The 18099-nt window shown below is 37.0% G+C and overlaps 1 protein-coding gene across 8 annotated transcripts in view; it reads right to left on the bottom strand.

Annotated features, from left to right (window-relative positions):
* NCOA3 (nuclear receptor coactivator 3) overlaps positions 1-18099 on the bottom strand; it is a 70644-nt gene that overhangs the window by 11725 nt on the left and 40820 nt on the right. For 6 of the 8 annotated variants that reach the window (XM_015881525.2, XM_015881530.2, XM_015881531.2 and 3 more), the window contains 11 exons: positions 10779-10854; positions 8878-8985; positions 7564-7736; positions 6439-6539; positions 5450-5624; positions 4705-4893; positions 4340-4441; positions 3398-3538; positions 2939-3086; positions 1657-2042; positions 534-1414 (listed from right to left, as the gene is read on the bottom strand). In XM_015881525.2, the coding sequence (XP_015737011.1) occupies positions 534-1414; positions 1657-2042; positions 2939-3086; positions 3398-3538; positions 4340-4441; positions 4705-4893; positions 5450-5624; positions 6439-6539; positions 7564-7736; positions 8878-8975 (2394 nt within the window). In that variant the 5' untranslated portion in view covers positions 8976-8985; positions 10779-10854. The remainder of the gene's footprint in view (positions 1-533; positions 1415-1656; positions 2043-2938; positions 3087-3397; positions 3539-4339; positions 4442-4704; positions 4894-5449; positions 5625-6438; positions 6540-7563; positions 7737-8877; positions 8986-10778; positions 10855-18099) is intronic. The other 2 variants (XM_015881528.2, XM_015881529.2) reach the window with 1 other exon arrangement.

Raw genomic sequence — 18099 nt, 5'->3', positions numbered from 1 at the left:
AGATATATTTGAACTTATATGTGTGTTTTCTCTCTTTTAAGGAAAAAAATGGACTAGAACAAGTGAATGAACTGAAGCCAACCTATTTCTTTTTCAAGCATTACAGAGTTTTGTGTATTGCTTGTACTTTCAAACTGACATTATGTATTGTCTGCTGGTTGCGCCTTTTGCTATTGCATTGCCAGCTAATTGTGGAGGCACTTAACAGCTCCATCTCCTAATAAGCCATAAAGATCAGCACATGCAATGAGAAACTGCTGAAGATTTGATTTTACGTAAGAATTTATAAATGCATAATACCTTAATCATACCATAACTTAAAAGTTTACATTACCCCAGGACTACAGTACAGCACATTTGGCTATATATATATATCCCATAGTTCTATCTGTGCTTTCTCAGTTGCAATAAAACCTGAACATGCCATTTCCCACCATTTGCAAACACCTTTCTAGGAAACGTTTACACAAGCATACACTGTCCTTTCACCATTCACTGCAGTGTGAAAATATACACATTATATTATACAGTACCTCTTCTGTTGGTTCTGTTTTTATTTTCATCTCCTTTTCTTGACTGGAAGTAGGAATAGTAGAACTACTGCATTGTCCCATTTTATTATCTACATTTTCCACTTTTGGCTTTAGCTCTTTGGAAAGCGGATCCTTAACATCATCTTTATCTAACAGGTATCTTAGTAAAGCATTGTTTTCTTTCTTCTTTGGGCTCAGTTGTTCCTGTTTGACTGTACCTTCTCCACACGGGACTGTGTTACTAGTGTCATGATATGTGTCTTTACCAGTAGCTTCAGCTGTTATTTTGGCAACCTCTGCAGGGGAATTACCGTTTTGCAACAATTTATGTAAAATCCTATGCTTCTCTTGCAGGAGTGACCCATGCACATTTGAGGAGGAAGAAACCCCTCCAGATGTTGATGAGGAAACTCCTGAAGGACTGGTAACATTGGTAGAAGATTCTTTACAATTGGAGTCTAAAGGTGAGTTTGATGCTGTAGAATGTCCTCTTTCATCTGAAGAGCATGTGAGTAACTGAAGCAGCTTTTTATGCCCTTTGCTTTCAGATTGTCCTCTCTGACTTTCAGATGCATCTAGACTTCCCTCTTTACTATCTTTTTCACCTAGGACATCCCTGCTGTTTGATTGGCAGATGGAACTTTCCACCTGATTTTGTTCACAATACAAGCCTGAAGGGCTTTTGGAGTCCTGGTTATTTCCTTTATTTTGCTGAGTTATGCTCATGTTTGGAGAACTATCCAATTTTGGACCTGGTGAAGAAAGTGTTGATAAAAGGGAAGTTCCAACCCCCTCACTAATGGCTTGAAGAGCACTAAGAGAACTGCTAGAGAAAGTGCTGTTGCTGGTGTTGCTGGCAGATCCCATTGGAGAGTGCATACCTGTATCACAAGACAGAGTTCAAACTTATTAGATTACAGCACTTTTTGTATCTACCTTTACTTCAGGATTACGTATGAATACCACACTGGGTTAAGTACTTAAAAATAAATGTTTACCACAAAAGTAGGTAAACTAAATTTAAGTAATGTGTCACAGAACTGTTAAAATGATGACAAATGGAATGCACACAGAAGTGAGAAAAGACAGCTTTAAAAAAGTATTTATAGCAAAAATAAAGTACCTGTAACTGGAGAAAACTGGTGTGAATTCATTTTTGGACTCCCTCGATTCCTAGTAGACATCATTAGATTCTGTTGATTAGAAGTTAAACCAGGACTACCATGTGGTGGGCTACTCATATTTAACCCATAATTGTTGCTCTGATAAGCAGAGGACTGCATTCCAGGTCCAGAGCTCACTTGTCCCATATTACCAGAGCCTCCATATCGAGAGCTACTCAGCTGACCCACTGTACTGGGATCTCCCAGGCTATAGTTCCTGTTCTGCATTGTCATGCCTTGACCAGGTGACATATTCATAAGACCAACAGAATTTGTATTTCCAGCCACTGTTGTTCTGATGTTTTGCCCAACTGCATTAGGATTCGGTCGATATCCATTTTGCTCTCTGCAAATTCAAAAACATCCCCAGAGACCCCCAAAAAATGAAGTCAAATCTTATTCAGAATCAACTGCTTCAAAGAAAGAATAACATGATACATATCTGTTTCTTCGTCTAAGATCAATGAGAATTCAAGCATCTCCACAAAAGCACAACTAAAATTGTCACTCACTCGTTCATTACACCTTCAGCTGTATTTAGTAACAAGTGCATACAAAACCACTGTATTCTGCTTTTTCATCAGCTATTAGTTAGATTTATCAGCTAAAACATCTTTTTTTTGTTTGTTTTGTTTTGTTTTTTTACCTAACCTGAGTCAGTGCATGACACTGTTCTTCTGTGCACATTAATGATGCCCTGAAGAATTTCAGCTATTCATTTTTCAGCATCTGGAGGTGTTTTAATACCAGTAGCAGAGAAACTCCTTCCAGAGAGCGGCATTTCAGTTATTCTTGCAATCAACAAGAAAAGGTCACAGGAAGTGCTATTTAAGGTACATATGAATCATCTGATGCATCCGATGGGGTGGGCTGTGTTTCCAAATGGTGTGCAATTAAAAAGAGCAAGATAAAGCATGTAACTGAGTACTTCTATTTCCCGTATTTAATCATTATATATGTTAGCTCCCAAAAATAAAGAACTCAACCATAAGCCTCATGCAGAAACAGAGGGAAAAACCTCCCTTTGGACAGGGACTGTCATTCTGCCTCACAGGTAAGTTCAGTGTTGAACAAAATCTTAGATTGACACATTCATTTGCAGCTCTTCCTTCCTAAACATTCTTGTTCGGTTTGAGTTGTAATCAAAATATTTTGGGTTGGTGTTTTTTCATGTATCTTCAACATCAGATGTAGTTTTAGAAGCTACGATATTTATATGACAAACAACACTAATGATTTCACCTTTGAAGAAAGTGAGTAGAGACAAATCCATGGCGATCATTAGTTACTGGATTTCTGAACACTTTACTCTTTGTTTGTGCTGTCACTATAGTTCCATCCGCTAAGGAAAAGCGATACAATGGTGTTTCAGCATGGCCTTGTGTATAAGCTGTAAGGGAAATACAGAGTATCATTCATATTTAAAAGGACAAAAACTGCTAATATGTGCTCTTATAGATTTTCAACAAAGTACCAGAAAAACAATCAACACAGGCATATTAGAAAAAGAGAAACAGTAAATTCTGTCAGAATTCCTGTTTCTCAAGACATCATCCTTCTTCAGGTTGTACACAGGCATTCACAACAAAATGGGTAACTAAAAACATGGAAAAAGATGAACACAGGCAGAATTTTAGAGTTTTTCAGAAAAAAACACAGCCACCGGGAGAAGCAGTAAGGACAAACACTGCAGAGTTTCACCTTCATGATAGTGGCGTTTGTTTGACCACGACTGTCCATCGTTATGGCATAAGAACCTCTGAATACACCGGCGAATTGTATCCTCAAAGCCAGGTCTCATGGAAGATCGTAATGAGTTTGTGTCGATGTTGACAAGTTTGCCTGTTATAGGAAAGACAAAATCTTTACAACTACACCAATCATTTTGTATAAAGGCTCCAACGTCACCATTTACATTTTTCATAAGCCTAACACCAAATTTTGAGTATGAAGCAGTTACATTCATGAATAACCTGCCATACGAGAGTATGCTGCTGCCTGTTAAAATATCAACATTCAAGAGGATTTAGATAACAATATGAGTTCAAACATCTTCTGGTTAATGTCAGAGCTTTTAGAAAACGTACATCAATTCTGTCTCTGGTTACAGGCAGCCAAGGGATGTCCAGGCAGTACAATTCTCAAAAATACTGATCAGCTACATCCACAAATGAACATCTTAAACATAAATTTTAACACTGAAAAAGTCCCATATAGATGATCTAAGTACTTCAGTTTAAAAACCATAAACATTTGCTCACCAACAGAAGAAACACACAGACATTCTAAAGAACCCTCATTACTTTCAATTATGATTTTAAATATTTCTTATGTGTGAATGAAAGCAAAATGAAACAAATTAAAAATGCTGCCAAGTAAACAAGTAATAGAAGAAACAAGTAATGATTTATACAAGCTTCCCAAACAATGCCATACAAGCGTATGGAAAGAAAACGTGTCCCACTGTTGCTATTGCACTCCAGTGCCAGCAATGGTATACTGCACAAAACAGCTGGGAATCTTGTTATGAACTCCAGTAATTACTACAGATAAACAATTTATTTACATACTTCATTTATACAGACGATGAGCTCATGGACAAAAAAGATACCTTAATACCTTCATCTTGAATATATTTCTCACCTGAAAGATCATGTCTGGTAATGAAGCTCTCTGGATTTGCTGAAAATACTCTTTCTGCAGTTGCGATACGACGTGCCACACAAATCATACAGGACTGTAAATCTGTAATTTAAAAGAAGTTCTTTTTTTCTTTCATTTCTCTCCTACTTCATTCTGTCATACAGCCTAATAAAATAACTGAGAATTCTTGCATTGTTTAATAGAAGTACATAAACAATGAGAATTTAATTTTCGGTATTAAGTTTCTAATTCATTCAAAAAATGGACTGCACAAACTACTTATTTCATCATAACAAATACCAAATAACAGAATGCTTTACTCAAGAGATTTCATTTCTGCACAGTAATTGCACGAAATTTCCTACCTTCCCCCTCTTCCATCATAGCTCTTGGCTGGGATAATGCAAAGCACTGCATTGTTTCATATCTCTGGCGTGTTTCCTGGTGGCTGCCCACATCTTCCAAAAGATCATGGGAAGTTTTCACCATCATCCGACAATTAAATGTATGACTCTTCTGTCTAGGTGCGTCATTGGTCCAAGCGACTCCATTAACTTAGAAGAACACAGTAAGAATTTATAATAATTTTCAGATAAAATTCATGACCAATTAACTTTGATAACTTGCTTCTAGATTAGAGATGTTAAAGAATTGTAAAATGTTTTCTGAGAATACCATCAGTTCTATAACTTGGGAATAGTAGGACTGTACATCAAGTTAAACTCATTTCCTAACATGACAACTGTGGTATTACTTTGAAGGAGAGCAGAAAAATCATTTCTTCAAAAGCCACAATTAAAAAACAAGCAGTTCCCTCAGCTAGTCACATAGTTTTATGGAATAAGTTCCTTTAGAATCCTTGTTCTCAGTTACACATAAACTGCAGCGGCTGAAGTACAGTGTTAATTTCCAACATATTTATTTCTAGTGGTGTGTTCTATTAACAGCATACTAATACTTTCCAAGATTAAAATTCTTTTGAAGTCAAATTTCCATTGTAAAAGTAATTTGTTTTGTAAAGCCATCCATCACAAATTGTTATGTGGTTTTTTTCTCTTCTGATTGTTTGCAAACAGCTTGATAACAGTGTAGTATGTCAGCTTTCATTACCTGAAGATTTAGGCAAGTTTTTAAGGAAGTCCTTCCGGTCCTCTTCATGCAAGATACCATAGACACTTGTATTAACCAAATCTTCCTGTTTATATTGCAAATACTGTGTGACATTTTCTGACACAAATACTATGTTCCCATCTCGATTGACAACGAACAGGAAACCGTCCAATGCCTAAATAGCAACACAGCATATGAGACTGCGTAATTCTGAACATAATTTAGTTTAAAAACTTTGCAGGTGCTAAATGCCAAGTCATAATACATGCATTTATTTTCAGAAGTAGAAATGAGTTTTCACACTTTTCTGCACAGAAAATGGAATGTGTTAAGGAATGATTTCAATATCCAAAATCTGTCTGTTCATTTGTTATTCAACTGAGATTTGTCATAGTGACAACCAGCCTTCTTTTTTTATTCTTTCTTTATCTGGAAACAAGTTAATGAATTGATAACATTATTTCCATAGCTGACAAATTGAAATAAGAAGAAATTCAGTCAAACAAGTGATGAAATTTTCAGCTTTATTTTTTTAAATGCTTCAAGAATGCTTTTTAATGCACTGATGTACTTACTTGATAGCAACATCAGGTGAATGCACTCCATATATTAGAAATAAAAACAGCAGTACACATCACAGATCCCTATTCCTCATAAAGCCTCATCAACTTGTTTTAACAGCTAACCCTCAAAGGAAATGAAAAAAATTCCTCGTATTGCCAAGCACAGCTTTAGTAAGAATTTACTAATGACTGCTACAGAAAGTAAAGAATAAGAGACAAAGCCAAAGGCTATTCTTTTCTTTCCTTCACAGACTATTTCAGTGAAATTAGGAAAACACAAAAGATTTAACTCTGATCCTTTCAAACACTTAAACAATACTATGTCTAGTATGTTCACTATAAGGTTGCAGGTTCTACTGTAATAGTTTTAGCTGCTCTAAGCACTTATTTTTCCTTGGGATTTACTAAGTTCTAATTTGCACTTGCCTGTAGTAAAAGAGGTCCCAAGGAGTCCTTATCAATAACTCCTTGACCTGTGGAAGACACATCAGCTTTCTGAACATCATCATCATTGGAAACTGCTTTTCCTGAAACCCAGAAGACATATTTCAGTAAAGCAACATTTCATACAAAGCCTACATTTTAGTATTAGGAGCTAGATTCTGAGATCCATGTGAAGTAAGGGTAAACAGGGAGGCAGTAATAAGAGAGATCTCATATTAGTAGTTGCTTTTGACCAGAATAAATGTAATGGCTAGATAATATCAATCTTCTGGGATCATCTGACTGATGGATGATTTTCTCAATGGCCATTTCACACATTTCTTAGCAAATCTCTTCTTGATGGTTTAAATTTGATTATCTCATCATCACTGGCCACAGTCAACAGATGCCATTACCACTGTTCTGCAAACAGCATTTGCTCATATTAATGTGTATATGTGTGTATGTATGCTTGTATATACATACATACATATATATATATATATATATATACACACACATACATGTGTATATATACATATATATATACACATAGACGAAGTTACATTTTAAGAATCAAAACATCCTAAATAAATAGCATTACTGCAGGAAAAGGTGCAACAATCATCCACATCAGGCAGTAGAATTACAGAAAGAAATAGTAAACTTTGTTCTGTGGATTGTGTACTAAAATATAATAATTATTAGTTACTACATTAGGTTACATTAGAAATACCTAAAAACAGAAGACATCTTTTCAGAACTGTCTTAAATTGTCTCTAAAACTGGCAAATCATCACTTGATATCAAGCAATAATCTACTGCCCAAAGGAAATATGTACACATAACAACTTAGTCATTTGAAATACAAATACAGAAATATATATGATTATTTGTAATATATACATATTCTATCAGTATGCATTTCATTTTTTTCATATACCATTCAGTGGCTTAAACAGCAGATTTTTAAGGCACGTTAAAGGTTTGATTCAAGTCAAAATCTTAAGTACTTTTCAATTATGTGCTATTATTAAAACAATACTGAATTTCCCATGTTACTACGGCTTTGAAAAAGGAATCACAAGAAAAATAAATTATTTGTTTTGGTTTAGCAGGAAATTATACCTTGCTCCTTTATCTGTCGAATCTGTCTCACAGTTTCCTTTAAAATAGCACACTTGTCTGGTTTGACATTGAAATTGTCAATGTCACTCAGATTAGCAGATATCAGTTCAGCCAGTTCTTCAATGTATTTGCTTTCCTGCTCACGTCGACGCTTCTCACCACTGCAGGTCAGACTACAAACCAAGAACATTATTCTATATACTTATATTCCATCACATAGAAAAGCTGTGTTCACACCATGAATTTCAAGATATTTCTCCTATCTATTAAACCTAGCTGGTAGTCATTCCAGCCACTGTAAATCCAAATGGCATTGTGTGTGTTTTACACTGCTGTTTCTTTTTTTGTTGTCCAGTGTTTCCTTATGTTGTGAGTTTGTTTTCTAAGAATCTTAAGTACCAGATTATCAAAAGAGGATATGAGAAGGATATTCAGCTCAAAAAATCTTCCTGTGATTACTCCTTTTCAGGTAACTGTGGAGAGCAATGCAGTCTCTCATCAACCTCCTCTTCTGCAGACTAAACAGTCCCAGTTCCCTCAGTTGCTCCACACAGTTCCTGTTAACCAAGACTGAGCTGCAGGGAATTCTGCCAGTGACTGGCTGCCAACTGGACTGAACTTTCTTACATGATGGGAGGAAATTGGCAAGGGACAGCAGCTAAGCATATATAAATGGGAGAAATACTGGTACATATCTGGTATTTTGGTGAAACTGGGGATTGTATAAGAAGGGTTTACTGTGTGGGAACAATAACACAGAAGGAGAACCATTAATGTGTGGCAGAAAGGAAAAAAGTCAGAGGGAGACTGAAAACTGAGCTCTTCAGATAACTGAACTGCTGTCAGATTTGAAGGAAAAGTAAGAAGGCAGCATGGAATGCCAAAATTCAAGATAAGACTGCAGAGAACAAGTCTGGAGAAATGCAAGTCAAGAAAGCACTGAACCTACTGCAGTGTTCTGTGGTGACTATAACCTCCAAAATGAGACATGCCAAATCAATTACCAGACATAAGATGCTGACTTTGTAATTTATGTGAAGTAACACACTTTTCTTCTTTAGTCTTTTAATCACAGCTTCAAACAGTGAGTCCTTATACATTTACTCTACTAAGATTAATGTAAGTCTAATTACTAGCTTTGGTAGATCTACAAATAAGAGTATAGCTGGGCATTCTCACGACAAAATTCAGCTTAAAGAACTCTTCAATTAAACAAACTGATCAGTTAGAACTCACATTAAATTGCTATGAAAACTTGGAAAATATTTTTAAAAATCCATAATACAAAAAGCAGAGAAGAGTGAATAAACCTACCTTGCACCTGGAGTATCACAGGGCAGCGGCTTACGTTTCCTTGACTCATTGGTCAAGCTATCCAAGGAGTTTTCTCCTAATCCACTCATCCTGACCATACATCAGCAACTGAAAGCAATAAAATAAGAATTCGTTCAATTTACTATTTTTCCAGAGTAAAAGCTCATAAGTACAGTTAAAGCAGCAGTTACCTTGCTTGAGGTCGAGGGAAAAGATACTGTTACACCACTAGATGACAGTATATCACCAGATAACAGCAGGAATAACATTTTCTTCAACCAAGCAGCTGGATGAAGAGCTATTCATTTGAACAAGCAGTTTCAAAAACATGTTACATAAACAAACTATGATCATGCAAAAAGCAGTTAATTATCTGGAGCTGACGTCTGACAAGAACTTATGACTCACAAGGTCTTATGCCTACAGACCTCATGCTGAGGCTGAGCTCCAGAGCTGGTGACAAACACACACCCCACACTGGGGCCTTCCCCCCACCCCACAGCTGCATTCCCAGACCCAGAATAACACTGCAGTGCTGAGAGCTATTGCGGAAAGAGAGCTCAAAATATGATAAGGATTGAGGATGGCTCGGGATGGGTATGGACACAGGAAATGTCAGAAGCCAAATATAAGGAAGAAAGATATGTTAAGTAGTTGAAAAATATGTTAAAATAAATAAAAAATGTTAAGTAGTTGAAAAATTCAGCTCAGCTGGCCCAACTTTCAGCATTTCCGTGGAATGCAATTTGGCTTGCATTAAATGATTCAGAATGGGAATGCCTCTTCTTGTTTAATATCTTCCTGTATTGACAGGTTTTGAACTCACAATAGAATTGAATAGAAAACAAAGTTATTACATTTTGTCTGTGAAGCATGATATACAACACAGCAGATCTACTGAAGAAAAGCTTTTGGTGCATATATTCCAAAGAAGGAAGGAAGAAGGAAAATGTGTTAGTAGACGCAGCTTCTTTTCCTCCTATTGCACTCAAACAGGCTATGGGAGTTTTCTCCATCTTGAAGCTGCACATACATATTTTCCTTTCCCTTTCCCTAAAAATCTTCTCTTCTCCATAAGCACCTTTTCAAGCTGAAAAGGCACATAATGTCTAAAACAACTACAACTGCTTAGCTAAGGAAATTCTAGAAGCTTATTTGCAATACATATAGATTTACAGTATAAGTTGTTAACAGGCAAACCAATTTTCCTGCTGAACGAAATCTTAGCAAAAGAAGCCATTATTAAATAAGTTAATAATGAAATAAATCATCAGTGAAAAGATATCAGATGTAATGTTTATCTACTGAATATGAACCTGTAATTTCTAATGGACTAAATATATAAATATATCAATATTTGTGTCTGCTACTATTAGATTTACCTTTTCAGGCAGACTTAAATTTTCTGTAATTTTTTCATTCAGCAAAAAAGGAGAAACGGGAAATCAAAGAATAATGAAGACCTTCTAGCTCATCAATAACTGTGTTTGGCTCTATCAACTTTCTGCTATAATAAATATATGTATTCATGGCATACAGCACACTTGGAAGCTCTTATGTCTGAGCTGATTTCTTGTCTGAAAAATTCACTAGGGAAAAAGCATAAATTGGCTCTCAGCATTCCCTAGAATAAGCCAATTAAGAACAACTAAATCAAACCAGTCCTTTTCAATGAGTCATGAAGATGATTTGAAATTTGTTTTTAATTATATATAATTTTAAAATATTAAATATAATAATCTTAGACATAATTCAGATGACTTTTTAAGACACCGATTTTAATAAAATGGCTTACTCAAAGGAAAGCCCCAAATATTTGAATGTAATTTGTCGTAAATAAAACTGAAGACGTTCCATTCAGCAGTTTCCTATTCTCAGTGAAAAACACACTTCTTACTTACCTGACCTTAACAAACATTCAAGCACAGGATACTTTTCACAGGGTCCCCAGAATCAGAAAACATTTTAAGTCACATCCTGAAAAATAAAAAAGGTTCTTTTTTAGATGGACAGTCTTAGCAAAAACTAAACATTCACTGTTCAGTTATTGTAACATGAAAGGAGTTTAGAACTCATTTGTATTAACTGTAAATGTCATCTCTGGTATGTGTCAAACAGCTGATAGCCTGAACTGTACCATCACAGATGCCAACACTAAGGTAGATTTCCTTTCACATAGAAACAGAAAATACACCTTTTTCCTTTAGGGGAAATCTAAAGGAAAAGCTGATGTTTGATCTTAGTAACTTAAAAATCTAAGTACAAAAAACCCACAGCCCTAAATTAATGATTTTGTCAAGTGATGATTGCCAAGCAAAAAGCTCAGTGCTCAGCCATTCTCTGCCAGCTTGTGCACACTGTACATAACTGATACACGAGAATAACTGCTTTCACAGCTATAAACACTTGGTTTTCCTTTACGCTGATTTCCTATGAAATTCTAGGAATGATTAATCCATATTGCCACGCGTTTTATAGAAGGTATGATTAAGTGTTCTAATTAGTGAGATTCTGGGTCTCTACAGAGAATTACAGGAACTTAGGAAAAGTTTCAAACAACAGCTGCGTGATTGAATTGATTTACTGAAAATTGCTTAAAGCGCTACGTAAAGCAGAGGCTGTTCAAGCTAATTAGAAAAATAAATTGCTCCTGGGAAATATTTATGAGACATTCACATGTAAGCACACACCATAGGCCTATACCAAATCAAGAGTTTCAAAATGGATACTTCCAGTCAGACTACTTAACAGGTAATCAGAGTAGGCAGGTAAAGGAGTTTTATTCAAGTAGCTCATTTCTTAAGAAAGTGAACTGAAGCTTTTCATATCAGCTGGTTGCATTCACATTCATCTGCTGCTCTAACCACCCCTCTGACAATGCTGACCTTAGCTTTATTTCGATGTACCAGAATTACTGACGAGGAGGCTGATTAAGAATATGGTCACATAAGAGTAAGTAAGCATCAAGAGTAAATTGTCTACTAATTAAATACTTCAGTAGCACCATTTTAAGCTCTATCAACCTCTGCTAATCACAGAAACCTCAACAAAATCACGCACATGAAAAAGGAAGATCAAACTGAATTCTTGGATGCAGTATCAGAAACATTTGTCTGGATGTGAGAGAAAATTAAATCCTTCGGCTGTTGATTCCCACAAAAATGCTGAGCCAGCTGCACACCACACCCAGCTACAGTTTGCCATCCAGCTTCACCAGGATGCTCTTACACCCAGCAAGGGCCACTGATGTTTCTAATGGATTGGGTGTATGAAAGGAAAAGGAAGCCTCAATCACACTGACTGTTGCACGTGATGTGATGCTTTTTCTTCCTCAAATGTTTGGAACAGCTTAACAAATGATGAATATATCTGTGCAGGAATAGAAGCAGTTCAAAAGCATCACAAGCAAGAGTCTCACTTGGAAACTGAACTAGGCAGGTGAATCTGACAGCAGGACCACTCGGAATCATGCAGAAGTTCTCAAGGATTCTGCATGACTGGAAATGCAAGGGGAAAGGGGGGAACTCTGAGAAAGCAGTATGCAGAAAACCCCAGTGAAATCTTAATCTTACCTAAATTCATTTTAGAATATTCCCTTCCTGCTCCTCTCAAAGATGGATGCAAATATTTGAGCTGCTTAAAAAGAAGATGGAATACAACTTATCAAAAAGCACCGCAGTAAAGTAACTGCAAAGGAAGCTTCTGAAGAAGCCCTACAGAAGGGCACTCAAAAGGTTTTATTAGAGCATCTAGAGCAGCATTTGCATGACTTTGGTCTGGCCACTCACTGCAGAGGGCCATCAGTTGGGAACTGTCACCTAGCAGGGCTGCCAGCATTCTCAATTCCATTCAACAAGCCAGGACTGAACTAACGCTTGATGAAACACAGAAAGGAAAATGCTAACTAGTTTCCCAAACAAAAATTAAAATAAGGTTTGCCATACATCTAAAGTAAATCTCAGACCGCGAGTTACTACCACTATAAATGAAGCAGGATATTAAAATACTATAATAAGTCATTACGTTATCATCTTCAACAATGAAATAAATAATAAAATACATCCCTCTTTTTCAGCAATACATCTGCTGCTAAAGAAAGCCCAAACTCTTAACATAATGTAGCTGACCATTCAACACTGCTGTACTCTAAACCTACTGCTTTGGAGTACAGAGATTACAGACAACTTTGTAGCTTTTCAAGCATAAAGAACATTTTACTTCAACAGTGTTGTCTATTCTGCTTCACTTGAACTAGTACAGCTTACTGGAAACAGAGCAATGCAGAAGGTGAATGGCAGTCTCATGGTGTTACTCTGCAGAGTGTGGCACCGGGGCTCAGCAGACACTTCTCCACCAGCCCTGCCCATGCCAGTACCACTGCCAACACGTGAGTGTACCATTTCCTGTCTATAAGCTACTCAACTAAAAAGTAAGGCTGTTCAAATAAAAACATCCCTCAGTGTATTTCAGTGTCACAAGCTCGACATGCTGACCTTTAGATCATTTCCCCACTTGCAGGAAGAACTCCAGAGATACTCAGCTTACCCCATGCAGAGACTGGGCACACAGCACAGCCCAGTTATCAAATGTGGGCGTACAAATGGTCAGCCCAATTTTTAAAACACATCACAGAAAGATCACATCAGACTCTGGACAGAATGGCTCGACAAAAAGCTGTGTTACTGTATGTGGCACAGAAGTAACAACATGACATATTCAGAGCTGAATGTGCCAGATACAGCAAATACATTGGCTACCTTTAGAAAGAGGATTTAAAGAGGATTATGTCTTCCGCCCTCCTTTAATGTTTCAGAGATAATTCATATGCTTGTTTTAGAAGGAAATCAAACATACTACACTTGAAATTACAGTACATTAAAACAACATATTTTAAATCCCATGTGGGGAAAATGAAGCAGACTGAAAAAATGCAGTGGAACCTTAACAACTTGCTTTGTACATCTGACAGCACAGTAACAAACCACAGGAACAGATAATGAGACTGAAGTAAGCCGAGTTAACACAGAGGTTTTGCTGGTGTACTGCAACTATTTCATACTATTCACCTGCCTATTCAAACTAAAGCAGCTGTGCTTATTTTATGAATTAAAAAGCAAATTATCTTTTTAATTACATTAATACATACATACGCTATCCCAATCTAGTGCTTCCACCAGCACAATAGTCAATAATAAAATACTGTTCCCACTCACATGCACTTCACAATTGCCCACTTTGCCTCTCCCCCACCTTCTCAGCCTCTATTTTCTAGATAATAAATAACTGATTCAGACCTACTCTTCATGAACCAGTGCTGTCAGTTAAAGAAATAAAACAGTGCTATCTATAACCTGGCAATCAGTGAAGCACACTTTAGTGAAACATGTTAAATAACCTTAACTCAGCACCCATTCTTGCTATACTACGTGCTCCATCTTAGGGAGATTGTAATTTTTCAGGCCTTGTCAGGCTTCATCTACCAACTTCCCTGCTGTTTAGTGAGCACTGTACACTTGCTGGGCTTTTTCAGACATGACAATTAACTTGAGCCATGTTCACTTTGCATATATTAAAATGACAGGGCATTTTCAGTTAAAGGATAGTCAGAGGTGGAGCACATTCCTAATACTTCTCCTGTTCCTCTGATAAATAATGCTTGTTTTCTATTTTTGGAATGTCATTACTGGTTAATTTGTTTCCTATAGGTCCCCGTTTGCTTGCCACTGTAATAGTTACAAGACCCTGTTACAATAAATAAACTGGAAGAAAAGGCTCCCGTGAGCTCACTGTCATAAAAAAGGCCAGTCTGTCTTTATGCCTTGACCATGTGCTGCAGAACACCTGTAAAAACTTCTCACCTGTCAGCTTCTGCACAAAACACTGCACTAAAGAGGTTAATGTGTCTCAGTGCAAGTCCAAAGACACATGAGCTATGCTCTACAGTCAGAATAAATGCTGCCCTCATAACCCAGCTGTGAGCTTACTAGTGAACTTACTTGGCCAGCTGTGTTTGTCAGGTTACAGTTCTTGTAAGATGCAGTCACACCACCACCTTGCATGACACCAGCAACAAGAGATGGTACGCTCCAGCAGTGGGTCAAAAGATACCATAGGCGGCTTTAATCCTGACTGATTTTCAAGCCACTGTACTGGAAGTGGTAATGTGGGCTTTTGGTATAGCTGCTGGTATCTGTAAAGTCTTCCTAGAACATATTTAGAATGCTTTTATACAGGTAACCAACTCGTCACTGGAAGGGATCTGGGTTCATGGAAGATTTAGATCTTGTGAGATTACAGAACTAGATTGTGGTCACAGCAGTAAAGACTGATAGAGTCAACAACAGTTTACTTCAACAAAGCTATCTGGAACTGAATCTACACAGAACAGAAAGTTCATTATTTTTCCTTGTCCCCCCAGCTTAATAGATGAAAAAGGTTAAAGCACTCCACATTACAGAAAAAAATTTAATGAATATTTGTTCTTTTTTTGCCCAGTACAGAGTACATCCTGAAGAGCTCCAAATTTGGCCACTTATTTTGTATTTCAGCTTTATATGCGCACATATTTTGTGCTACTGTCTCACAAATGGAAACAAGATCTTAAGCTGAAAAACCCTCGAAATTCTCAAGAGACAAAGCTGTTCAGAGCAGCCATAGGCCTCTTGGGTACTGGGGGTGGGGGAACTGATGTTAATTTCAGGCTTTTGTTCTCTTTGTGCGTGTGTGTGCTTGTGTGCATGAGCGCACGTGAGTATTTTTTCTTAATATATGAATCACCTCCCTCCTATTCAAACATCTAAACAACCACATTACTTTAAAAATGCAGAACATGTTTTTATAGTATTTTTTTTTACTATTTTAATATGCACTGATGCATCATTCTGATTACTATATAGAACGGTAAGATGAAGCATATAAACACTGACTAAAATCCTTAAAACACAACTTGGGTTTACTAGAAAAAACATAATGCATTTGATCTCAGTTCCTTCTATGCACTGAAGCACAACATTTGCACTTACTTGCCTTTGCTCTTATTCTGGAAACATTTAAAGTCACATACGACAATCCAAATTCATTTATCCATGCAACCCACACGTTTGGTAAAATACCTAGAAACACCAAATCCTTAAGATCACTGTATTTATTAAACAGTTCTTGCAAGGCAATTGGGTGACAAAAACGTTTTCTTTCATGACCTGATAAAGACAAAACTCTTTACCTTAATTTAACAATGATTAGGAATTGGTTTTCCCTTGAAGACGGAAACTCTATTTCATCACAGTTAGAACTCAATCTGCAGGTTACCATTTTCTGGGAGCCATGCTCTGACATCTCAGAAACAGAATGTACTTCTGATGTTCTGGTGAAATCAGGAAATGCAATCAAGTGCATGGAGTTTGTTTCACTACATACAAGTGATTTTTTCCCTAATACAACAAGAAGTCCATTCCTTTCCCTGAAGTTCCTAATCAGTCATCAGCAAGTGCATTCTCCTTCCTGGGACACTGGGTTCAAATACATTTCTACGTATTACATGCAAGGAACGGTTCTGTTCTGCCATTCTAACCCACAAGCATCTCAAGGAAAAAAAAGACTGTGTTTGGAGACAAGTTGCACACAACTGGCATCACAGTATTACAGCCAGCATTAGCACCTGACTTGTCCATCTAACTGACCAAGTGAGACTTACCCACAGCAGAGAACTCCAAAGTGAAAACTCTTATGCAGTTTCTGGAATCTTTTATTTTGGTGTCTACAAAACAACCTAGCATTTTGTAGTGGTTTGGTTCACCACAAAATATAACACCTCACACTACCAAGCCCCCAGCACCGGACAGAAGCATTGATTATCCTCTTAAGAAAAGCAGGTCATAAACTGTGTGGCCTGCTGTCATGAATTTCCAGCCAGCTGCAATATACACCACAGCCAAGGGCACAGATATCCAACAAAAGCATTCTGCTGTTAGCAAACAACAACAAAAAGCCAGCAATTAGAAGCAGCTTCAGTACCTTCACTAACATGTTCACACTTAATCAGAGCATCCTATAAAACAACTAGAAATTATGATGTATTCATGGAATCTTTATCTTTTGTATGCTTTTAGAGCTAAAAGTGGGGCTAGACAGCACAACAAAAGCATCCTACAGAAGTGATGAAGATTGTAGTGAAAGTATGTTTCAAACACAATACTTCCTTTAAATGGAAAATCAAGTAACCAGCCATAAAGGGAAGCTGCTGTAGGAGAGTAGAGATGTAATACAGAACGCCAAATATTTTCCTGTTTGCTTTTTCTACACATAATAGTGTTATCTGAGAACCACGCAAAAAAGGAATTTGCTTACAGAAAAATAATTCTGAATATATAGAAGAGCACTGCTACTGCCTGCTCAACTCAATCATCTGAGTGTATGAGTGAACAATATGGCCCAGTAACAAGCACAGATTCCTTTCCATTATACCTCAGGGTGAGGAGCCAGGAGGTCTAACACAAGCGGGGTGTTCCCTTCCCTGGTGCTCTGAAGAAAGCTACACCTATGCCTGGACATTAAATTTGCTGGCCTGACAGACTGGGAATCTGCTATCAATGGTACTCAAGGGGCTTCTCTCAAAGCAGAACAAAGATAAAAATTAATTTTGAAATGAAACTACCTAAAATTATTTAATTAAAATTAGTTGTTGTTAATAATCTTAGTTAAGAACACAGATGAACACAACTGATTTTAATCTCCAGAGAGGAATCATAAATACAGGTTTAAAACTCTTTCAATTGCACACACACTTCATGCTAAAACTGCACATTCATTTGATCATGTTGATGTGATGATCTAAGATTATAAAATGGTATTTGTTGGAAGAAATTCCTTTCGCTAGGTTTTGCCATGTATTAATTTACTGTATATACAAATAACATACTCAGATAAGTCTTCCTCGGGCTCTAGCAGAATGAAGATATTTGTGACCTAAATTTCTTTTTGTACAGCCTATGCCAATTTGCCTGAGAAAAGAATCAAAAGAGGAGCAGTCATTAGAGATGCAAGAGAGAAAAGAGCCCCAAAGAGCACCCACATCTGTGACATCTCGGTGTGAATGGAGACAATAGGCTCCTTCTGGGGCTGTAACGGAGGGTGTGGGGGATGAAGGGCAGCAGGCTGGGTTTGTCTGTAACCTGAAGATGTGAAGAATTCACTAAAATGCAGTTAGGAAGCATTATGTGCCAA

Source organism: Coturnix japonica, chromosome 20 (assembly GCF_001577835.2).
Source record: "Coturnix japonica isolate 7356 chromosome 20, Coturnix japonica 2.1, whole genome shotgun sequence".
NCBI lineage: Eukaryota > Metazoa > Chordata > Aves > Galliformes > Phasianidae > Coturnix > Coturnix japonica.
Note: the sequence above shows the minus strand (reverse complement) of the source record. Positions and strands in the feature narration are given on the sequence as shown.